The following is a 26,241-nucleotide window of genomic DNA, read 5'->3' on the forward strand; positions in this document are numbered from 1 at the left end:
GCTTGTATGCAGTATAAGCCATTAATATAATTAGTTGTTTATAAAACTATTCTGAGGAACTTCAAATAATGTTGCAAGCAAAGCAGTCGTAATTTATTATATTACGTATATAAATTTATTGAAAGCGAGCTTTAAAGAATAATATTTACCTTGTTAGGATTGGTGTTATTGTTTAAAAAAATGGAGAAACATGTAAATTAATGTTTATATTCTTAGTTCTTCTAAATAAATCCTCCATGAAAACTAAATGCTACCATATTCATTTCATATGCATGAACAGTACATTGTAAGATAACATTGCTCTTTAATGTATGAAGCCATAATTAGTGTGTCAATGACCTGGCTGTCTCCCCTAGCCCTGGAGTGACTTTCTGCTTGTGTGCACTCTCACTAGAAACAATATATCTGAGAAGTCAGGGGTTGGCCTAGTGCTGTGTAGAGAAATTACTTGTTGCATTGATTTATTAATCTCAATGCAGCAGTCAAAAGTTTTGGAAATGTGGAAATCTATCAGTTTATTCAATTTTCCCACCTGACTTTGTCAGCAGATAGTATCTTAGTCTGGGACTCAACATGTACTCACCTTCAGTAATACTCTTGCTTGTGATAATGTTGTGTAAACACTCACTTCATGTACCAGACTGCTAAGTTTCAGTGGCACCTATACTCAGCTGAATGCAAAACTTTTTGTTGTAATTGCTGAATTGATGTAGCATGCCAAAGCTGCATGTGTGCCTAAATGTCTAAACAGACATAATTATGTAAAAACTGCACTGAAATAGGAAAAGAAATATAGTTTGCACACATATTGGCAAAGTAGGAAAGTCATTATCACAAATGACTTTAATAAGGAAACCTATCACAAACCTTAATAAACAAATGTTGCACTTTGTCCTCACCCTCCTTATAAACTGATATGCAAGAAAGTAAGTGTATGGTAAAAATAAAATATATCTAAAAACAGAAGAAACAAACATGGCTATAGAAAATAGCTTCTCATTAAGTGGAATATTCTAAATAGAATTGAGTTAAATCCAGATTCATCATTTTATTTGGACACATTTGCAGTAGCACCATGCCCATAGGCACACACTGCTCACCTGCTAACACTCCAGTCCCTTCAGCAGGCCACTTCTCCTTGTACTCGGCTGACCTTGCATTCTGAGCTTATCACTATGAATTAGTGGGCAAACAAGCTCTCTGTGCCCGTGGAACTGTATCGCTCAACAGTGGGCCTGTGGTGACGTTCAGTTGTGCATGTGCAAGGGAAGAAATAGCCATCTTCTCAAAAGAAGAGTTGCAACAGTTAAAAAATTTGTTAGGACGGAAAATTGCTAAATAGCTTTACTTGTCCATTTATCCACGTATGTTGATGGATGAGAGTGTGTATCGGCCCACTGATGGGACTGGACTGTTGGCAGGTGAGCAGTGCATGCCCTAGCCCACAGAGTAGCTGCAAGCAGGCCTGAATAAAATGATGACCATGTATTTTTTCTGTGTGCTTTGATTAAGAAAGAAATCTGGACCTTTCATGTAAGGGCATACTTTTTAGATTCCTCTAAGAACTGAAAAGTTTCTGAAGACATTCGTCATTCCCGGGTCAATTCTATTTAGAATATTATATGATTCTTAATTATAAAGAAGTATGTAACATGAAATAAGTATTTATTGTTTAATTTTCTATCCAATGTTGTATCTAATTAGTAATGATCACCAAGCAGCAGTTTTAATTTTATTTTAAAAAATACTGTTATATAATATTGAGAAAGGCTGGGTACAGCTGATGCAAAATTTCACCAGTCTTGTTTACTGTAAATATGAATTGTTAAACGCTGTTAAGAATGTTGTAAAATGACTAGACATGTTATTTGATTTCAAGTTTTTATAAATTGCTAGTTAAAATACACTCACAATAAATAATATGGAAGTGTTATATAAATGTAGATATTAGCTACATTGTTACTTTGTTGCTGTTGAATGTGCCAGTTTTACTTGTCACTAGTTAACGTTATTGTTCCTCAAGTTTGGAGGTAGTGGTAGAGTTTTTTAAAATATGGAAATTAATGTATTGCATACTTAACACTGGTTAGAGCATTGTCAGCAATGCACCATTATGGTGGTATTATTTGTATGTTGAACTGTTAGCAGATATGCAATATACAATTATAATGATGGGCTTGGTTTATAGTACAGAAGGGACATATTATAAAATTCCTTTTTTAAGAATGTTAGAAAACTACATTTGAGATAGTCAAGTGGGGTGAGATCAGATGGTTTTGAAGATACATTCATCTCAGGTCACAAGGAGTATCTTTGATATTTTCACTATTAAAAAATATAACAATTTCGTGTGGCTATTTCTAGCCGAGTGCAGCCCTTGTAAGGCAGACCCTCCGATGAGGGTGGGCGGCATCTGTCATGTGTAGGTAACTGCGAGTTATTGTGGTGGAGGATAGTGTTATGTGTGGTGTGTGAGTTGCAGGGATGTTGGGGACAGCACAAACACCCAGTCCCCGGGTCATTGGAATTAACCAATGAAGGTTAAAATCCCCAACCCGGCCGAGAATCGAACCCGGGACCCTTTGAACCGAAGGCTAGTACGCTGATCATTCAGCCAACGAGTCGGACGATTAAAAAATAATGTATATACCTAATTTATATAATACACTATTGTTCATGCATTGTTATGTATCTTGATATGGGGTCGAGGATGAGGTGAGATGAATTTATATGGTACACTTTTATGGCTGGATGCCTTTCCTGACACCAACATCAGTTGAGGAGCTAATGAGGATGAAATGAGTGATGGTCAATGTAATTGGGATAGGAGGTGGAAGGATTTGGCAGTGGCCTATAAATTGGAACTGTCCAGGTATTTGCTTCGAAGTGAAAATGGGAAACCATAGAAAACCATTCTCAGGACTGGTGACGGTATGGTTCAAACCCACGTGTCTCCCAAATGTAGAGCATGGCTCCTTAGCCATAGTGCGTTAACACACGTGACCACTCCTCTCCACAGTACTAATTTTAATGCTGGCATGTTCATGCTTGAAGAAAAATGTAGAACTAACTGAACTCACCCTATATGTTCAAGTAATTTTTTATGCATATGTTTTTAAATTGATGTCCAAAGTTTAAAATGTATGGAGTTTTCTCGCATAAAAACAGTGAAAGTTATTTATCTTTGTTTCTGTTCTGACACAAGATAATCAGCTTCTCACCAAGATGACTGGAGTTTAAATCCCGACCAATGCATGTGAGAATTTTGAAATGAAGTTTATCTGGATAGTCAAACTGACTCATCTTTATTGCACAGTACAACTATAACTGAGAATAGATATACATCAGTCATGCAACATCAATGAAAGAAATGAACAATTGCTTAAAGAAAGTGGTGGAGAGAAGCAGGTAATTCAGGGTTCAAATTAAAAAAAATCTAAGGATGTTAACAAGATCTGTACTCTCACAGGAATTCATATAATTTCTCAGTTTATGAGCAAATCAGTTTCATTGATAAAAATGCTCATTTATCTCCCGAACCAGGATTCATAGCTTGATTGGGTAAGCCGTGGTCTCATAAAATATTAAGGATGTAAAAGATCACCTAAGAACAAGAATCTATGATGCTATCCAAAATAGGGGTGGAAGGTATTACATTTTTATAATTTTTGTAAAAAAAAGTAATATAATAATAATTTCGTGTGGCTATTTCTAGCCGAGTGCAGCCCTTGTAAGGCAGACCCTCCGATGAGGGTGGGCGGCATCTGCCATATGTAGGGAACTGCGTGTTATTGTGGTGGAGGATAGTGTAATGTGTGGTGTGTGAGTTGCAGGGATGTTGGGGACTGCACAAACACCCAGCCCCCGGGCCATTGGAATTAACCAATGAAGGTTAAAATCCCCGACCCGGCCGGGAATCGAACCCGGGACCCTCTGAACCGAAGGCCAGTACGCTGACCATTCAGCCAACGAGTCGGACAAAAAAAAAAAAAAAAAAAAAAAAAGTAATAAAAAAATAATAATAAGAGTGCTGTGTAAGTGACAAGTGGATTTAGGGTTCATACAACTGTCACAAACATCATTCAGCACTAACCTAGCAGTTGCCATGACATTCTATTACCTTATATAAGGTGTCTTAAGGGGACTTGATTATTACATCCTTTAGAATTAAAATCATTGTCAGGCAAAACAGAATATCTTTGATATTTTCATAGTCTACAAGTACAGGTCACGTTTTTTTAATTGAGGTTCACTATGACTTCATTACAAATAAAGGTTGAAAGCACGCAAAAAGTCACAAGAATAGCAGAAGCAAAAATTGTGATGTCACTGCCTGTCCATTATATGGAAGTGCCTGTTTCAGTAGTTGCTAACAAAATGTGCTCAAGAAAAATATTGCTAATTTTCATGTTCCAAAATACAGCTGAATGCTTTATAATACAGGAGATTGGCCCATACCTTGTTGATACCCTTGAAAAATTCTATTCGATATGCATATTGAGAATTCCACAGATAATCAATCTGTCTCAATTGTGAACTGAAGGTGAATGCTTTATAGTGCGTTCAGATACTGGCATTTTATATCTAAAGAAAGACAGAGTAAACATTCATAGAACTGAACTTACAATGCGGAACATGTCAAAATATTAGAGACAAAGTTGCGATGTGCTGAATATGGAAACACAATCTGGTTCAAGGATAAGGAGTTTGTGAATATGTTATGTAGCATAATAATGCAGAAATATAATGGGGATAACACAAAAATGCATGATGTTATGCTAGATAGCTTCAGAACCTGCACCTGAAGCTGGTTGTTCAAGCCGTACAAGACTTTCATTTCCAGAGCAACAGGAACCATCAAGTTAAAGCGAGTACGAACTATCTCCACCCAAATAGTCATGCCCCAGTGTATTAGAAGATACTGATGGCAGCATACTGGAGAACATTTATGAAGTTTGTGCAGGAAGTGAACAGATTGTTAACAGAAGAGAGTGTGGACAAAGGGCATGTTTGAAACAGTGACCAAGTCAGTTCCTTTTGCAATATCTGAAATCATCCTTTTTTATTTTCGACTCAGTATGTGTTGTCCAATGAATGCCAGCACTTTCTGCTGTGTACCGATTCTCTGAGCTCATTACAATCTATTGATACATGTTTCTCTTAGCACCCTCTGAGTGCAGCAGATCCAGGACCTGCTCAGTGTGATTGCTTTCCTTGAATTGTGTGTCCAAAGGAACATTTCTTTTTTTAAATATTCAGTACGATTCTTGACTTCTGAAATGTGTTCTGATTAATTTGGGATTACTTTGCTGTTAGAAGCCTCTGCAGCTCAGGTGGCAGCATGCTGACCTCTCACCACTGGATACTGTGGTTCAAATCCTGGTCACTCGTTGTGAGATATGTGCTGAGCAAAGTGGAGGTGGGACAGGTTTTCTTCTGGGTACTCTGGTTTTCCCTATCATCCTTCATTCCAGGAACACACTCCATTAACATTTCATCTGTCAGTCATTAATCATTGCCCCAGAGAAGTGCAACAGTCTTCGACAGCCAGCACAATTCCTATCCTCGCTGCTGGATGGAGATTCATTCATTCCATTTCTGACCTGATTGAATGACTGGAAACAGGTTGTGGATTTTCATTTTTTAGTTTCCTGTTACTATTTTTAAATGTGTTTTAAATAATCACAGAAAAACTATTATTATGTATTTTACTAGCAGTAGAAGTAATCATGGTAATAGTGCTGCTATAAGTCAAGTCCACCAATCATTTACTGAATGCATGAAAGCACCAACATGTAAAACATGTAATCATGACAATATGTAACATTTCATTGCTATATTTTTCTCAGTTTCTTGATGAATGAGCTGGATGTGTCAACTTATTTGTGACATATTTCTGTCTATTTACTATTCCTCTACAGTCTACAGTGATGTACTGGTAATACAATTTAATTTGAAATTAACACTGCCACGTATGATTTATTTGGGAAATGCTAACTACGTGTAAAGGTATTTTGAGAAACGTATGAATATTTCTCCTCATTTTCTAATGAACTCTCAGTGTTTAGATTGTACCGCAGATTGTAAAAGATTAGACAACGACATATTTGTAGTATATTCCAAATATCAGTTGACATAGCTTGTCCTATTACAATATTGAAGTGACATGTTCATTGTATTGATATTTTATACTTCAGGTAAAATATTTTTGACTTACAAGGTTCACACTTGAACTTGAATATTCTGAACCATTTGAAAACATTTCTAAATATATCTGAGTGTTTCTTTTTCAGGTATAAATTAACTAAGTTTCAAGGATAGCACAGAGCTCTGCTGTGTACACACTACAGGTTCCGGTAGAGGAAAAATTAATCTCTTATTATCGACAACGAACACACAGCCTACTTTTTCATCCGCCCTTGAACCATCCGTATAAACAACAGCTATTGAATATTTTTCAGATAGTTCATAAATTTAGTTTTTCAAATTTAGTTTTGGCAGACTGAAGAATGTTATGCTATGCTAGAGTGGAGAGCAGTGAGGACTTCATTAAGATATGTTCTCCCTCAACGTCAGTGTCCACCTGGGAAGCTGGAGGGCCATTTTAATAACTGAATCGTCGTTGCTTTGCATAACAAGGCCATACCACCAGAGTTGAGAATCTCTCGCTATCTCCACAATTGGAGTCACACCAAGTCCAAGTTGCACATTTTCATTTCTGACATGGTGCAATAGAGTCAGCTGGTCATGTTCCTGTATTGACTGTAGCAAATCTCGAAGAGACTAACTTCTTTGGTCTACCCCGTCCTTGAGCAGGTAGCCTTTCCCCATTTCTCGCCGCACCCCAGTGAAAGCATTGCGTGTCGCTTTGGGGGAACGCCCTAGCATGATCCAAATTCTGATTTGATGTAGCCATAGATACAACAGAGGAATATGTAGTGTGTATGGCTCCAAATAGGAAAATTTACAGAATGATACAATGAGTCTAAGGATAATAATTTATTATGGGGACTTATTATTTCAAAAATTATCTGTAGTACTATCATGAGCTATAGTGTAATATAAATGTAAATACACTTTGTAAACAGAAAAGTCAGCTGTGTGATACTATTGATAATGAATTTACCTCTTGTGTTCAATCATTGAATCATTAATTTGGCATTAAACACCAAATGCAATAGCCTTCATCAAAATGATACACTCTAATACATCAGTATACTCGTATACAGATACCTGCCTTTGATGGCGAGACCTAGTATTTAGAGTGCACTGTGTCTTCTGATATATGCTAGAAGAAATCTGTCTCAATCTCGTCCTTGGCTTTGACAATATGAAAGTGACTGAGGTATGAGTGCTGCTAATAATGCCAATTTTTATAAACATTCAAAATTGTTAGGTATGGGGATCCACTTATTCAATACAAGAAATTTGTTAAACGAATATGTGCTGACTTTATAATCATCACTATTTTACTATACTATGAATGGCATTACCCTCTTGAAGATAACTTGTATAGATACATATAAAATTTTACTTTAATCTAGTTTCAATTTCAGTGCACTCAGCCATGGAGTACCATATTTATATTCCAGCAAAGTTTGTTGGTATTAAAAGGGTTTTTATGTAAGAGAGGTATGTTAAGAAAAGGTGCTTTAAAGAATAATTCTGGCATCTCAGTATTTCTTTAACTGTTAATTAGTGTCAATATAATGTTGCTGTTAGGCATATTGCTATCACAAGAGAATCTAATCTTACATATCCTGCCTGATTTTAAACATTTTAAGTAAAACACTAAATTAATTTTTTTTCATTCTCATTTTAACTGCAAAAGGTTGGGAAAAATGTATGGTCATAATGGAACAAACCAGGGAAATCTAGGCTCTCTGTAAGATGGAACAAAATAGATTCGAGAATTTATGAACAAGAATGTTGCTCTGATCCATTTGGTGCCTTTTTAGAAACACAGTATTACATTCCAATGTATTATGATTCTTTGTCTACTGTAGTTGTTGTTGAAGGAGATACCCATACATTTTACTATTGTATGTACTCCTTTGTTAAAAATTTGTTCAGTAATTGAAATAATTTATCAACATTTGAATGTTCAAACAGTAAAAGATTTTAATGAAAAAATTGCATGATCTATGTCACTTCAATATACTCTATCTGATCACGAGAGTAAACTTTATGTTACACAAAAAATATATATAATGTCAATAGTGAAATCTCCACACAACAATTACTGATGTAGTGATAATACCCTCTTGTAATGATAACAAATTCCAGTCCCAACATTAATTCTATTAATTCAATGTAAAATTTCTTCTGAGGTAACAAAATTCTCGTTAATGATAAATCTCTCCATGAAGATTGCCTTCTCGACCCCAGCGATGTGCTTTCCTGCCGGTAAAACTATAATTTAAGCACAAAAGTAATTAGGAACATCTGTAAGTGCCATATGAAAATTGAACTTTCTTATTGAGTAAGCAAAGCAAGCATGTTTATAGTTGTGTACTTACCTGAGAGGTGGGTTTGTTGAGTGGAACTCAGCAGCTATGGAATTCCAGAAAGATTTAGGTAGTGTGCATACCACAGAGATTTAAACAACAGTACTGCAGCTATTGGGCAGCTGCTTAAAACTTGTTTTGATATGTTGTACATTCCAAGGACTGTTGTAACTGTAGCAACGAATCTCGATACAATTAAGTTTCTGAATTTTGCTATTTATTTACTATTTGATTTACGTTGCACCTTGTGGCGATGAAAGTCTTTGTGTGTTTCTCTGCCCATGAAGTGGAATATGAAACAGACTCTCATTTTAGATTTATTGGTAGTTTATAGTAGTGGAGTTGCGTAGTGTGAACAACAATTATGTGGTCACTATGAATGTACTCTGGTGGACATGGGTAAGTCATGTTTTGAATACAAGTTCAAATCTTCTATTTACTAAATTAAATATACCAAATAAGTACATAAAGCATAAGAACCCTCAACTATGAAAAAAAGCAAGAAATTTACCAACAACAGAAAATAAGCCCTTCACGCCAAATACATGAATTTTTTTATAATGAAATGGTAGCAAAGTTCCACAAACTCAAACATGAAAGCCAATAAAGTAAAAAAAAAATCATAAAAACATCCCCTCCTAAGAAATTATACAAAACAATATTCTTATAAATAAAATTCTAGTATACACAGCTAGAAAAATTAAGGCAAATTTTCTTTCTGTTTCTGTTGTTGCAAACCTCATGTTAATGGGAATTAATTATATGATGTGGCAGGTAGTTTATCTAGTTCAGTTTTCAGATGTTATTGTGTTTACCAACTGGCATGAGAACTCATTATTCTAGATCTCTCTTTATCCATCTTTTTTCACTGTTTTGAGATTTCACTATATAAATTATAAAACGAATCTTGAAGATGTGCTGATGGCTATGTTTGATCAGAGGTTGTGATGGGACAATTCTATGCCAAAATCATGATTAGGACAACAACCTGTTGAAGCAAAACAGGATTATTTCTTCACTATTGACTGTGTTGTATACTGTATTGCTGTGTTTCGTGAAAGTTTGCATTCAAATGACCCAAAACCTGTAATTTGATATTGTGATCACCTGCTGTATTTGCTGTTCCACCAAGAGAGTATCAATAATTGTTATTTTTTGTAATTTCTTTTCAAGATGACCTTGTAAATATCAAATGAGATAAATAGTTAAATACCAATGTGTATTTCATTTCTCCACTTTTATGGATGCAGGACTGAAGGTAAGAAGGATAAGGGGAATATGTCACCTATCAAATACTGTTAACAGAATCACTACCAGCTTCTACAGTGGGCGTTTAAATGCTCAGCCCCATGATTTTCAGTTCACTCCATTTAACTTCATATTCTTCCTGTTCTATAAATAATAAAAATCTGAAAAGTTGTATTATATATATAACATGGTATTATATTATCACACTATCTAACATGCAGAGGAATTAAGGTTGTTATCTCTAACTCATGTTATCTCATAACACTGTTTAGGACATAATAACAATAATAATAATAATAATGGTGGGTGTGGTTGTGGTGCTTTTTGTTTTAAGAGGAAGTACAACTAGGTAATCATCCTCTCTGAACAAATTAGCGGAAAAGAGCTTTAAAATAAATAAAAATTATTTATTCAACAAAGGAATTTGGAAATACAGTACAAAATAAAACAAAAAATTATTGAATTAGGCCAAAAAATTACTAACGAATTAAAAGGGAAGGTGCGTTCCCTGATTAACAGTACACTTGTAATTTACATACCTTTGATTAATCTACTGTCGCACATAAAGCGGATGATGAGATCAGCAGTAGTCAGGTCATCAGCTAGTATGCATTCGAGTGTTTCCTGCAGAATTACATAAAATCAGCTTCATGGTCCGTATCGCACTTCAGTAGATTCACAATTAAGTATTTATTTATTTTCCACCTAGTCGATACAATGATTGCTTAAGGCAATTTTTAATGGTCAAAAGTGGTACATGTTTCATATATTATCAACATATTCAGCCACATAACACTGTTTAGATGAAAAATATATAAATTGACAAAGTAATGCTTTAGAGGAAGTGTCCTTAAGGACCTTGCCTTAAGCAATCATTGTATCGACTAGGTGGAAAATAAATAAATACTTAATTGTGAATCTGTTTCCTGCAGGCCAAGGCTCCATCTTAGGCCAGAGAGAACGGCGCAATCTGTGAGGATGTGGGCCATGGCGAAGTCGGCACCACAAGAACACACTGGAGGGTCTTCCCTCTTTAGGAGATAAGAGTGCATAGATCGTCCATGACCTATCCTCAGCCTACACAACACTATGGCCTCTCTCTGTGAAGGCTGGAAAGAGGACCACCACATGGAGGTTGTCTTCTTAATTGCCTCAACTTGTTGGGAGTTCAGATAGCTAGCCACTCCACTTCCCAGGACGCCAAGATGGTTTGATATAGCTGAAAACAAATATCTTTAGCAGGTACATTAATAGGTCTTGGAGGTAAAAGTACCACTTCCTTTGCAGCTTTATCCGCAAGTTCATTTCCCTCAATCCCAACGTGGCTTTTAAGCCACGCGAAAAGCAGGCAAAGATATTGTTCTGTTGGAAAGGCCACCATAGCTCAATTGGTAGAGCAACCGACGCGAAATCAGGAGGTTGTGGGTTCGGATCCCACTGGTGTCTGGTTGGCCATTTTTGTTTTGTACTTAACATCTCTTCAACATGTACTAAAAGTACGTAACACGACCTAATAGGTTGAAAGTTGGTTTTGACTACAATGCGGTCGTGAAGATTCAATATTCATCAAATAAAATTTATCACATTTGCCATTTACAAATCTCTTTAATTCATCGATCTTGGGAGCACAATATCTTATGTCATTAATGTTAGTTTGCAAAATGCTGAATTAGATTTTTGTTTGGCCCCTAAAAGGCAGCTCTTGCTCCACCAGGAAATAAACAGCATCTATTAGATAACTAACTACAGGGTCTTTTTTTTAGCTCATTACGCAGCACCACTCAGAGCACGGCACGGCTGGTGCAATGACGCTCCATCGCTAGGCAGTATAATTCGCGCTAATCCTCCCCATTACTCACGACAATTCATACTTACAGAAATCCATTTCTAGTGAAACTATTAGTCTAAAACCTACCTGGCATTAAATTTGATGTTCAAAATGTTGTCCCTCAGTTGTCAAACATGCCTGACACCTCATAAATAGGTTTGCAGACACTCAGCGAATCTAAGCCCGTGTGATGTTCGAAATAACTTGTATAATCTTATCTTGTAGTTCTCCTCTTGTGTGAGGGTTTTCACATACACTTTTTCCTTCAGCATCCCCCACAGGTAATAATCACAGGGATTTAAATCAGGAAATCTAGGGGGATAATTAACCACACGATCTTCAAAAACTTCCCGTATTACCTCCATAGACCGATTAACAGTGTGTGTCATCGCATTATCTTGCATAAAGTAACCACTACTCCTTTCTTCTTCTGTTGGCTCTTGAAAGAATGGTCTGAAAATGAGGTCTATATATCGATCAGCATTTATTGGTTCACGGAAAAATATAGACCCTATAATTCTGCGAGCACTTATTGTACACCAAATTCCTACCTTTACATCATGAAGTGGATGGACATGCAGCTGGTGGGGATTTTCTGCACACCAGTAGCGATTGTTTTGACTATTTACATATCCACATGATAAAATAAAAGTTCTGGGTCAACATACCCATCATGAACTGAATGAAGCAACCAGTTACAATACCGAACCATAACAAAACTGTCAGATCCTCTTAAATATTGGGCAGAGGTGGGTTTGTACAGTTTTGGTTTTAACAGTTTTGTTGCTTTGTGGGCCTAAGATAATGACACATTAGGTTGTACGGCGAGACGCGACAGGGATTTTGTTGGAGTTCTTTCCAAGGGAGCTCCTAGTTTGTCAAGCTTTTCCTCTGTTAAAACGGTTCATCTCCTGCATGATTTCTTGTTAAGAATGGACCCGGTGGTGCGGAACTTCTTTACTAATTTATGTACCGTACTCCTATGGGGAGGGAGGATGCCAGGAAGTTTGGGAATGAATCGAAAGCGGCACTCTGTATAAGAAGAATGCTTCGCATAGCACAACACAATGAATACACACTTTTCTACTGTATACACCACTCGTTATAACACAGGATTACTTCAATATTCCTACAGAAATGACACTATTGTAAAGCGAACACAATGAACACACTACCAATACCACCAATGTTAAACTATTGCTGTGAAGCAATGGTTATCTGTACCATACTGCATTAAATCATCTTAGCCGGTCATGAAGCAATATATCTCTTGGCAAATGAATCACCTGGCTGTGCTATCGTCTTCCATGCATGTCCCCCTGACATACGGAATGAGCAAAAAAACCCTGTATATACCCATTTGCTTTATTTTTTTCAGTATATTTGTCCCGATAGTTTTGAAGGCAAAGGGATTCCTCTATTCTAGTGCTAATGAACTTCAGTAAAGCTATTTTGGAATTAACACTGTCTACAGACTGTTTATATAATTTCTTCAGTACATAATAACTGTTAACATCACTAACTCCATTCGTTTTCCAAGCATTCGTATCTGTTGAAAATAATGGGCAAGGCCAGCAATGCAAGGAAAACGATTTCCTTCAGTCACACACGTTGTGTACCAGGAATCATTAAAACGATGCACTTTGTCTATTCTTTTTATTACCATAGCTGATATACTGGGAGTGTGTCTCCCATTGTCTATGATTTGTATCTTAGCAGCAATAGTTAGGTTAGAGAATGAATGTTTTAATAAGTCTTTAATATTGCATGTTATAAATCTCATTCCGTATTGATGGTTATCACTTTACATATAAAAAGTCTTATATAATCCTCCTTTTCAATACAAAACAACCATCTTAGATGGGATGATATCTGTACATGTTTCAGCCTCTCTGAAGGCCATCCTCAGTAGAAGCTCAAATATTACATTTATGCAAACAAATAAAAACAATCAAGTGTGTTAAATTAAAATACAATGATCATGATTGACATATTAAAAACATGTTGAGGTAGAAAAATCCTCTCGTCTATAAACTCGTTTGGTTGATATAAAGCTTGATAATCCTTTTAAAAAGTGGAACACTGTATTGCAGACCGTCAATAAAGGGAATAATAAATTTGCATCATCTGTAATGGGAAGAAAAGAGAATGAATGGATGAAACAAAAACAAAAATTATATTGCGTGAAAAGAAAAGACTCAATCAATTTATTTGTTAAAAGGCTGTCGTCCCAAATAGTACGACCTTGTCGGTCTCATGTCACTATTGACACAAAGCTTGTGTGTAGCTTACAGTGTGTCAGACCTGATGTGGGTGGGTGCGGAAGCAGAAAGGGGAAGGACGAGGGGTAAGTTACTGGCGGGGGATTTTGAGGGAAGGGGGTCTAGTTCTCGAATGATGTTGGTGAAACTCGTTTTTACTAAAAAAATGTTGACAAATGAGTGGGACAAAGCTTTCCAATAAAACATTTTTCTTCTCGTTGATTTCATTTAGGTTGTGGGAGGAATTGTTTTGTTGGTCAATATCAATAAAAATATTCCCAAGTATATTGAGTAAGGGATCTTTTTGTTCATAATGTAAAATCTTTAAATCCTGGTCATTTGTTGTGTATTTATGATTTTGTTCCTTACAATGTTCGCTCATGGTTGAGTAGCCGTTTTACCTCAAGGCGTAAAGATGTTCGGTGTATCTTATATTGAAACTACGGCCTGTTTGTCTTACATACATTGAAAACAAGAGCGGCACTTTAATTTGTATACCCCAGACTTCGTAAATTTGCTGTTGCCATTGATGGTATGGGAATTAAAAACTATTTTGGCATTGGTGTGAGTGGTCTTAAAAGCTATTTTTAACTTGTGTTTTAAAAATATTAGAAATTGGATATATGTTATTATTATTATTATTATTATTATTATTATTATTATTATTATTATTATTATTATTATTATTATTATTATTATTATTGAAGGTAAATGTGGTTAATTTCTCTTTAGGGGAAGGTTCTTTTTCCAAGGTGGTCTTGGGTTTACTTCAAAATTTATTAAGAACTAGCAAGATACCCATGCTTCGCAACGGTATTATACTGAAATTTATAATTGAATGCTTATTGTTTTATGTATAATCCGCCGAAATTCGCGATCTGATTCGTTTTCTGAGAGACTCCACCAAAATTCGTGATCTGACTCGTTTTCTAATAGAATACGGCAAGTTTCCTCCCATTTTTCAGTCTTTCTTTCCAGCAATTGATATCGTACTTCCCGGGCTAGGTCCAGGTATTCCACCCGGTCAGTTGGGTCCCTAAATTTTGCCATCTTTTCCTATAAGCATTTTAAATATGGATCAAATCCTTCAGGAGATCCGGTGTGGTGTCGTCTTGGGTGCCTTGGCGGTACTGAACCCACGGCCGGACTGCATTCTTAGTCATTACCCATCGAGGACCCGTTTTCAGCGCGGTCCGCATATTTGACGATGGTCCAGAACATTATTATTATTATTATTATTAATATTATTATTATTATTATTATTATTATTATTATTATTATTATTATTATTATTATTATTAGAGATGTTCTGGATCCCACAGCAAGATGCAAGACCGCTACTTGGCGGTAAATTACATCTCCTGTCATTGTCATTGTTGACAATGTGACCAGCACCATTGTCGCGCGTGGGAAAGTGTGCGGGATTTCTGGCGATACGAATGGCATACTTCTGTGCATTATTGACCTTAATATAGAGGTGAACAATTTGACGGTCAATTTCATTCCTATCGTTTATTTCAAATGTGTTTAAATTTTTATTTATATGCCAGGCGAATTTACAGCAATCTAAGAACGTTCTCCGAAGGAAAAGATGGCTGTTGAAAACAAACCCAGGAAATATTAAAAATGATCCGTTTATGATCAGAATAAGTACATCAAAAATCTACAGCCTGTTTCCAGTCATTCAACAGGGTCAGGAATGGAATGAATAAAGCTCCATCTAGCAGCGAAAATAGGAATTGTGTCGGCTGCCGAAGCACTCTTCTGGGGCAACGATCGATGAATGACAAATGAAATGAAATATTGGACAGTGTTGCTGGAATGAATGATGACAGGGAAAACCGGTGTATCTGGAGAAAAACCTGTCCCGCCTTTGTTTTGTCCAGCACGAATGTCACATGGAGTGACCGGGATTTGAACCACAGAACCCAGCTGTGAGAGGCTGGCGCGCTGCCGCCTGAGCAATGGAGGCTCCTTATAAGTACATTATGAACAGTAAAATCAATTGGTCTCACCTCCTTTTACACCCCACCGCCGTTAAGTTTATATACCCCCCCTCCCAAAAAAATTAAAAGAAGGCGTGTTTCTTTATGTTTAAAGGAGATTCCAAACACCAATGTTCATGTCTATTACCTTCAGTTTTGAGATATAAGTATCCCCATAAAAATAATTAACTTTTTTCACTTCTTTTCACCCCCCCCCCCCTACCCTAGTGAATTTTCCAGCAAAAAATACTTGTTTCTTTAATAGTAAAGGATATTCTAAATATCAATTATCACGACTCTAACCTTCAGTTTTTGATTTATGTGTCCTCATGAAAGTAATTCAACTCCTTTTCACTCCCGCCCCCCAAGATTGTTTCCCCCCCAAAACGCGTTTTTCTTTTTTTAAAGGAGATCCAAATACCAATTTTCACGTCTGTAACAACTTTAGTTTTTATTAGATGTAAGTATTCTCATACAATTCAATTAATTTTTCAATTCTTTCATCCCCGCACCCTTCATTGGAATTTCCGACAATACGTGTTTCTTTACTTTTAAAGCAGACTCCAAATATCAAATTTCATGTCTCTAACATCTTCATTTTTGAGATATCAGCAACCTAATTAAAAGAATTCAACACCATTTTCAGTCACTTTTACCCCCCCTCTCCACCCAAGTGGTATTTCCACAAACTAACAATACACATTTCTTTATTTTTAATAAAGATAAAAAATGTTATTTTCACTTCTGTAACATAATAAGTCATTTGAGATATACTGTAGAAATTATCATTTTAAAATTTCACCCCTTTTTAGTTCCCCTTAAGTGGAGTTACCAAAAACAAATCACCTATGTTTATTTACATTTACGTCTGTAACATTTTATGTTTCTCAGATATTCTGTAGATATAGTCTTTCAAAAAATTCACCCCAATTTGTCACTCCTGTTTAACCGCCATTAATTAGATTTTCCAAAAAAAAAAAAAAAAAAAAAATACATGTTTCTTTATTTTTAAAGGAGATCCCATATACACATTTTCAGTTCTGTAATATCTTCAGTTTCTGAGATATGTGTATCCTCATTAAAGGCATTCAAGCCATTATTCACCCTTTTACACCCCTCCTATTGGGATTTACAGAAAACAAAATAATACGTGTTCCTTTATTTTGAAAGGAGATTCTAAATACCAAATTTTACATCTGTAAACTTTTAAAGTTTTAAGATGTAGACACACACATTTTAAAAATTCACCCCCATTTTCAACCCCCATTTTTTGGATTTTCCAAAAATGAAAAAATACCTGTTTCTTTATTTTTAAAGTAGATCCTAAATACCAATTTTCAGGTCTGTAATGTCTTCAGGTTCTGAAATATAAGTAGCCTCTTTAAAGGCATTCAACCACTTTTTCACCCTTTTCCACCCTTGCTATTGCGATTTTCCGAAAACAAAAATTACGTGTTTCTTTATTTTTAAAGGAGATTCTAAATACCAATTTTTACATCTATAAACTTGAAAAGTTTTGAGATATTGATACACCCATTTTAAAAATTCACCCCCTTTTCACCTCCCCCAATTAATTGAATTTTCCAAAAACAAAAAAAATATGTGTTTCTTTGTTTTTAAAGGAGATCCCAAACACCAATTTTCAGGTCTGTAATATCTTCAGTTTCTGAGATATAAGTGTCCTCATTAAAGGTATTCAACCCCTTTTACACCCCTTTTCACCCCTCCTATTGGGATTTTCTGAAAACAAAAAATACGTGTTTCTTTATTTTTAATGAAGATTGTAAATACCAATTTTTACATCTGTAAACTTCAAAAGTTTTGAGATATAGATGCACTCATTTTAAAAATTTGATTTTGATTTTCCAAAAACAAAAAAAAAAATACATGTTTATTTTTAAAAGAGATCAAAAGTACCAATTTTCAGGCCTGTAATATCTTCAGTTTCTGAGATATAAGTACCGGTATCCTGATTAAAGTCATTCAACCCCCTTTTCACCCCTCCTATTGGGATTTTCTGAAAACAAAAAATACATGTTTCCTTATTTTTAAAGAAGATTCTAAATACCAAATTTTACATCTGTAAACTTTTAAAGTTTTGAGATATAGATACACTCATTTTAAAATTTCACCCCCCTTTTCACCCCCTTAGCGACAGAATATCCAAAAATCCTCTCTTAGTGAGCACCTACATCTTAATATGAATATATCCCCAAAATTTCATTTCATTATGTTCAGTAGTTTTGGCTCAGCGATGATGAATCTGTCAGTCAGTCAGTCAGGACAAGTTATTTTATGTACTGTATATAGATTTTGTTCACAAAGGCTTTATTGAAACCATTATATTCTGCTATTGTATAAATGGTGATGATTTCTTTCTTAAAATTCTTACGAGATAAAGGAACAGTAAGTGCTCTGAATATCATGCTATTAAAAGCTGCATCCCTGGATGTAAAGAAGTCTGGTGAATTGTGTTAATTGTGTGAGTGGGCTTCCTGTAAATATCAAAGGAAAGGGTTTTATTATGATTACGAGTAATAGATTGAGATAATTAAGAGAGTTTTTTTTGGACTCTACTGTGAACTTTATTTGAGGGTCAACGCTATTAAGTAATTCAAGTACTGTATTCCTCTCTATAGTATGAGAATAGCTTTCAAGTCCACTCACACCAATGCTAAAATAGTTTTTAATTCTCCTACTGTCAATGGCAACAGCAAATTTACGAACTCTGGGGTATACAAATTTAAGTGCCAGTCTTGTTTTTCAACGTACGTATGACAAACAGGCTGTGGCTTCCAGTAGCGGCGATTGAGAATTAAAAGTGCAGGGGCAAAGAAAATAATATACAGACAAAAAACTGGTTTGTGGGATATAGCAGCACCGGGGGGGGGGGGGGTATACATCAAAACTGAAAAAGAAAAGCTACAAAAGGGTAAGGTTTTTAATGCTCTCTGAGCAAATTTCGACAGAGGTGAAGGTTGACAGTTTACCAATTTAAGTGCAGTAATAAGAGTTTTTTTGAGGTTTTGATTCAATACCAATTTAAGTGCGGTAATAATAGTTTTTGAGATTTTGATTCAACACTATACAATAAAACTTTCACCATGGAACAATATTACATATTTATTACAATTAATAAAAAGTACAGTGTGATTATACAATTAAACTCATTTAGTATTTTACTACACACTAAAAATCTAACACACACTAAAGAGACTGCCAGACTGACAAATGCACGCAGTAAGTGGGTGAACCATACCTCAGTGTCCATGACCTTGCTACCCTCCCTCACAGCACTTGCAAAGTCTCCACTACTTGCTGTAGCGCTATACAAATCGGTTAGCCGGGATGAACGATATTTTGAGCATATTTCTGCTAATAATTATGTTAATAATTAAAGAAAATAAAGGGAAGAATTAGTTGATAAGACAACAGGGGTTGTACAAATTGCTTTTTTTAATAATTCCTACTTTCAGCCGGCCAAAATGAAATAAAAATATAATATTTTCTCCAGAAAGTGAGGGGGAAGGCAACTGCCCCCCTCACCACCCCTAATCGCCGTTACTGGTAGTTTCAATATAAGATACACCTTGAGATATAACCGCTACTCAACCATGAGCGAACATTGTAAGGAACAAAATCATAAACACACAACAATTGACCAGGATTTAAAGATTTTACATTATGAACAGAAAGGTCCCTTACTCAATATACTTGAGAATATCTTTATTGATATTGACCAATACAACAATTCCTCCCACAATCTAAATGAAATCAACGAGAAGAAAAATGTTTTAATGGAAACTTTTGTCCCGCTCATTTGTCAACAATTTGTTAAAAAGAACGAATTTCACCATCAACATTCCAGAACTAGACCCGCCCTTCCCTCAATATCCCCCTCCCGTACTTTACCCCTCCTCCTTCCCCCTTCCGCTTCCCCACCCATCCACATCAGCTCTGACACACTAAGCTACACACAAGCTTAGTGTCAATAGTGATATGAGACCGGCAAGTTGTACCATTTGAGATGACAGCCTTTTAACAAGTAAGTTGATTGAGCCTTTTCTTTTCACGTGAAATATTTTTTGTTTTTGTTTCATCAATTCATTTTATTTTTATTCTTATTACAGATGATGCACATTTATTATTCCCTTTATTGATGGCCTCACTATGCTGCGCAACACAGTGTTCCACTTTTTAAAGGGACTAGCAAGATTTATGCCAACCAAACGAGTTTTTAGACGAGAGGATTTTTCTACCTCAACATGTTTTTAATATGTCAATCATGATCATTGTTTTTTAATTCCACACACTTCATCAGTGTTTTTATTTGTTTGCATAAATGTAATATTTGAGCTTCTACTGAGTATGGCCTGAAACATGTATAGATATAGTTCCATCTAATATACATGGTTGTTTTGTATTTAAAAGTAGGATTATATAAGACTTTTTATTTGTAAAGTGAAGTCTTCAATAACAAAGCAGCATTCATCCTCCATCATAACTGAATCTCCCATTAGCAACAGTAAAGCTGGTGCAGGCAGAAGACACGCTCATAACAATCACCACTGAACAATGCAAGCGATTACTGTTAAGTTAGTCTCTGGACTGGGGCAAACATGTTTCCAGCATGGTCAGCTCTGTGCTGTTTTACCAATTGCGTCGAATGTGCAAGCGCACCCGGACTGAATTCAAGCTCCTCATGTTTGCCTCAGTGAAATGGCAAACAGAGTGCACAGTTGGCATTATCTTAATCATTCAACAGAAGCGAAGCTTTTGTCACTTAAAGTGATATTTATTGGTAAGAGAATTAGGCTTTATTGTTGTTATAGCATAGTATATGGTATTAAATAAACCATTTATATGCCCTAATATTATGTAGTCATATTCTTTGATCTTTCGTTTTAGATGGTGTTAGCCCGGCTAACAGGCAAACATAGACCTGCTGCACTTGGTGTAACCCATTTCTATTTTAAAGTACCTATATATACCTTTCCTTTTTTCCCCTAAAATTAATATGATTGTTAATTATGTCTGCCATCATGTTATGCTTAGCTGACTTTTTCTTGTTGCTAAATTCAACTTCCAAGTAAAATTCTCCAATCTTACCTTGCTTCCACACTTCTAACCTGCACCTTCTCCTTAATCTCTTTTATTTCTATGTTATAGTATAGTGGGTCCTTACCATTTCTCACCAACTTTGAAGATACATAATCTACCTTTCACATTTCTCAATAATTGCTCTAAACCCATTCCATTGGCTGTTAACATTTTTATTCACCTTTTTCCACTGTCCATAATTACTTTTTAAAAACCCCCCCCATGCCTCTCTTATCAACCATATGGTACTGCCTAATAATCATACCACTGCCTTCCGTTATGCACTACATGCCTCTCCACTCTCCACACTTCCTGTGCTTTCGAGCAAACAAGTGATAATTACTGTATTTTCTGCAAATGTTAAAAACTGCTACACTGGGGTGAAACACTGGTAATTACATGATTGAAAAAGCCTAAATACTTAAAGCGCATTTCTGTAGTTTGTGTTAGACATTCCCATTATTTTATAATTAGGACATGCCTAAGTAGAATAATTGTAATGTAGTTATTTTATCAGTTAGTATCTTGCTTTACTGTTGTGAAATCTTTGGGTAATATACAGTTTTCAGCATTTCCTTCCTCTGACATATATTTTTATTTAGAGAATATGCTATTTTATTTCTGTTGATATTTTTATATTATTAATTTTTCGGTATGCCTTTGCTGGCAGGACCTAGTGTTTACAGTGCACTATGTCTTCTGGTATAGGCTAGAGCAATTTTGTTACTTTCATAAATCTGTCTCTGTCTTATCCTTGGCTTTGACAATATGAAAGTGACTGAGGTATGAGCGATGCTAGTAATGCCAGTTCTTTATGCAGCCAGTCCCTGCTATGAATGGTGTGAAAATGTTGCTCATAAGGTCGGTTGATGCATTTCAGTGGGCTTGGCAGACTGATATGTAATAGCAACTCTGGCTCGGTGAGGAAAGCAACGGGAAACTACCTCACTCCTCATTTCTCTAGTACGCCTCTTCAGCGATGCCTAGGCCATCTATGACAGCTGATGGCAGAGCTGTTGAGGATCCCACCAGCGGAAGCGCTGACACACTGAACATACATACATACATACATACATTTTTCTGTGTAGAAGATAAAAGTATAGCTGAGGGAGGAAGGTATAGGGACTGTGACAGTCGATTAAGTAGCATAGCAGAAAAGATAGCAAGTTTGAGGGAGATAATTAGGCTTTTAAGAGGGGATAGGAATGAAGGTATGCCTCCGTCTATTAATGTAGGTGATCAAGAGGGAGGGGAAGGAAGAGGGAGAAGTTGTGGAAGACAGGTGGGCTAATGTCTTAAGGGGAGTGACTTGATGCTTGTTGTTTAAAAGAGCCTAACATCTAAGGTCATTGGCCTTGGGAATGACTTCAAGAGAGGTATTGGTGAGGAATTGGTGTAATGTACTGTAGACAGAAGATGCCCTATAGAAAGGGCAAAACATGTCCCAAAGGTGTCTGTAATCATATGTATTTGTAACCACTTACAAGTGGACAGTATTGAATAGGTGGACTAATAAAATACCTTTATTGGATTTTAAGTAATAATGCTTATATCGGTCAGCTGGCAAATAGTGCCAGGTAAAATCTACTGGAGTGCAGACAAGCAATAAGTGTTGAAGCCAAAAAATGCTATTTTCTTTACATCACACTGACACAGACAGGTCTGATGGTGACGGTGAAATAGGAAAGGGCTAGGAGTGGGAAGGAAGTGGCTGTGGCCTTAATTAAGGTACAGCCCCAGCATTTGCCTGATGTGAAAATGGGAAAGCACGGAGCTGAAAAGAAAAAAAAAAAGTTTGAGACCGAAATTGCGGTGCACCAATAAGAAAATAGCTGCAAGCTGATTTGGGAATAGAGAAAATGAAGTTGGATGAGTTCAGCAATCAGTATCATACTAATTTAGAAACAATTATGGACACCAATGAGCACAATCCTGAAGATTTGAAAACCTCATTCATATACCCCCTCTGGGTGGGAGCAGTAAAATAACACTCAAGGTATCTCCTGCCTGTTGTAAGAGATGACTAAAATGGGCCCCAGAGACTCTTAACTTAGAAGCGTGGGTTGGTGACCACAGGGCCCTTAGCTGAGTTCTAGCATTCCTTCCACTTACTTGTACCAGGCTTTCATCTATCCTATCTGACCACCCTTGGTCAACACTTGTTCTTTTCTGACCCTGACGGTATTAGGTTGCGAGGCCTAGGGAATCCATTTTCATGCCCTTCATGGCCTTTGTCTTCTGTTGGCCAATACCTTCAATTTTTTGAAGTGTTGGGCCCCTTCAATTTTTTCTCTCTGATTAGTATTAATAGAGGATTGTTGCCCAGTTGTGCTTCTTCTTAAAACAATAATAATCACCACCACCACCACCACCACCACCACCACCACCTCATTCATACTAGACCAAATTTTAAATTACAGTAAGCCGTCACCCCTTTGGTCAGAAAACTGAATAAAACAGTGAGTGCATTATCTGGCAATTTATTTTCTCCGAAGCATTATGCTTTTGCACGGAATCATTCATCCAAGTTGCCTTCCAGGAGTACATTGAGTAGTTAACTAGGAGACACATTGTGCCAAACAGGAGCAACAGATCTCATCAAATAAATACTTCTCATAGAAATTGAATGAATGAATGGGGTCAAAAAAGTGTGCTCCCTCATTATTCATGAAATTGCAATAAAGCAGCAATTGTTATATGGCAAGAAGTTGGTCACATATTTTGGTCATAAGGATACAGTAGCACATACTGAGGCTAGTCGAAATGTAGATAGTCCATACAACCTCTTACAAGCTTTTCTTTGCCTATTTCTTTTTGAAGAGGCTGTCTGGTGTTGAAGTATACTATCTAACACTGTTAGTCATCAAACAGGTCAAAATTATTAGTTTTGTAATTTTTAAGATTGGTTACAGATGAGCGGAGATTGTTATTAGTGGAATACTGTGTAGAAGGGATACTGACTGGAGGGTGATTGGGGATTTAAATGAGACTATGGAGTGGGTATGTGGGAAACTGGGAGTGAAATTTCTAGATCCTAATGGGTGGGTAGGAGATAGGGATCTGCGCTCAGATGGCCTTCATTTAAACCGCAGTGGTACGTATAAGTTAGGAAATTTGTTTGGAAGGGTAATAGGGAGGTACATTCAGGGAAACAGGATGGCCTACGGAGCGGTGATAAGGGAACAGGGAACTGGAAATCAAGTAGGGATGACATAAAATTGTTAGTGTTGAACTGTAGAAGTATTGTAAGGAAAGGAATAGAATTAAGTAATTTAATAGATATATATTTACCAGATATTGTAATAGGAGTTGAATCATAGCTGAGAAATGATATAATGGATGCAGAAATTTTCTCACGGCACTGGAGTGTGTGATATAGATGTTGTTGGAGTGTGTATCGTAGAGATAGGATAGGAAGGGTGGGAGGGGGAGTGTTCATTCTGGTGAAAGAAGAATTTGTAAGCTACAAAAAAGTTAAAGATGAGACACATGAAATTCTAGGTGTAAGGCTCATTTATAAAGATAATAGGCAACTTGATATATTTGGAGTGTACAGATCGGGAAAGGGTAGCACTGATGCGGATTCAGAATTATTTGATAGGATAGTCAGCTATGTGGGAAACGACATGGAAAGAAATGTGATTGTAGCGGGAGATCTGAATTTGCCAGATGTCAATTGGGAAGGAAATGCGAACGACAGGAAGCACGACCAACAAATGGCAAATAAGTTAATATGGGAAGGACAGCTGATTCAGAAAGTGAAGGAACCAACCAGAGGGAAAAATATCCTGGATGTCGTGCTGATAAAACCAGATGAGCTCTACAGGGAAACTGAAGTAATAGATGGTATTAGTGATCATGAAGCTGTTTTTGTGGTAGTTAAAAATAAATGTGATAGAAAGGAAGGTCTTAAAAGTAGGACTGTTGGGCAGTACCATATGGCTGATAAAGCAGGCATGAGGCAGTTTCTAAAAAGTAACTATGATCGGTGGAAAACGGTAAATAAAAATGTAAACAGACTCTGGGATGGGTTTAAAGAAATTGTTGAGGAATGCGAAAACAGGTTTGTACCTTTAAGGGTGGTAAGGAATGGTAAAGACCCACCTTATTATAATAGAGAAATAAAGAGACTAAGAAGGAGGTGCAGACTGGAAAGAAATAGAGTTAGAAATGGCTGTGGAAGTAAGGAGAAATCGAAGGAACTTACTAGAAAATTGAATCTAGCAAAGAAGGCAGCTAAGGATAACATGATGGCAAGCATAATTGGCAGTCATACGAATTTTAATGAAAAATGGAGGGGTATGTATAGGTATTTTAAGGCAGAAACAGGTTCCAAGAAGGACATTCCAGGAATAATGAATGAACAAGGGGAGTGTGTATGTGAGGATCTTCAAAAGGCAGAAGTATTCAGTCAGCAGTATGTAAAGATTGTTGGTTACAAGGATAATGTCGAGATAGAGGAAGAATTTTTTTCTAGTTGTTTTACGTCGCACCGACACAGATAGGTCTTACGGCGACGATGGGACAGGAAAGGGCTAGAAGTGGGAAGGAAGCGGCCGTGGCCTTAATTAAGGTACAGCCCCAGCATTTGCCTGGTGTGAAAATGGGAAACCATGGAAAACCATTTTCAGGGCTGCTGACAGTGGGATTCGAACCTACTATCTCCCGGAGGCGCACGGCCGCTTCCTTCCAACTCCTAGGCCTTTCCTATCCCATCGTCGCCATAAGACCTATCTGTGTCGATGCGACGTAAAGCCCCTAGCAAAAAAAAAAAAAGATAGAGGAGGAGACTAAGGCCAAAGAAGTAATAAAATTTACATATGATAACAATGACATTTACAATAAGATACAAAAGTTGAAAACTAGAAAAGCGGATGGAATTGATCAGATTTCTGGGGATATACTAAAGACAATGGGTTGGGATATAGTACCAAATCTGAAGTACTTATTTGATTATTGTTTGGTTGGAGGAGCTATACCAGATGAATGGAGAGTTGCTATAGTAGCCCCTGTGTATAAAGGAAAGGGTGATAGACATAAAGCTGAAAATTACAGGCCAGTAAGTTTGACATGCATTGTATGTAAGCTTTGGAAAGGCATTATTTCTGATTATATTAGACATGTTTGTGAAATTAATAACTGGTTCAATAGTAGGCAATTCGGTTTTAGGAAAGGTTATTCCATTGAAGCTCAACTTGTAGGATTCCAGCAAGATATAGCAGATCTCTTGGATTCTGGAGGTCAAATGGACTGTATCGCGATTGACCTGTCTAAAGCATTTGATAGGGTGGATCATGGGAGACTACTGGCAA

General features: G+C 36.5%; 1 protein-coding gene across 1 annotated transcript in view; it reads left to right on the forward strand.

The window, feature by feature from the left end:
• The first annotated feature begins 571 nt into the window (after positions 1-571).
• Positions 572-26,241, forward strand: part of LOC136857026 (uncharacterized) — a 53,258-nt gene continuing 27,588 nt past the window's right edge. The window contains exon 1 of the mRNA XM_067135372.2: positions 572-1,421. Within this exon, the coding sequence (XP_066991473.1) occupies positions 1,367-1,421 (55 nt within the window). The 5' untranslated portion in view covers positions 572-1,366. The remainder of the gene's footprint in view (positions 1,422-26,241) is intronic.

Source organism: Anabrus simplex, chromosome 1 (assembly GCF_040414725.1).
Source record: "Anabrus simplex isolate iqAnaSimp1 chromosome 1, ASM4041472v1, whole genome shotgun sequence".
Lineage (NCBI taxonomy): Eukaryota > Metazoa > Arthropoda > Insecta > Orthoptera > Tettigoniidae > Anabrus > Anabrus simplex.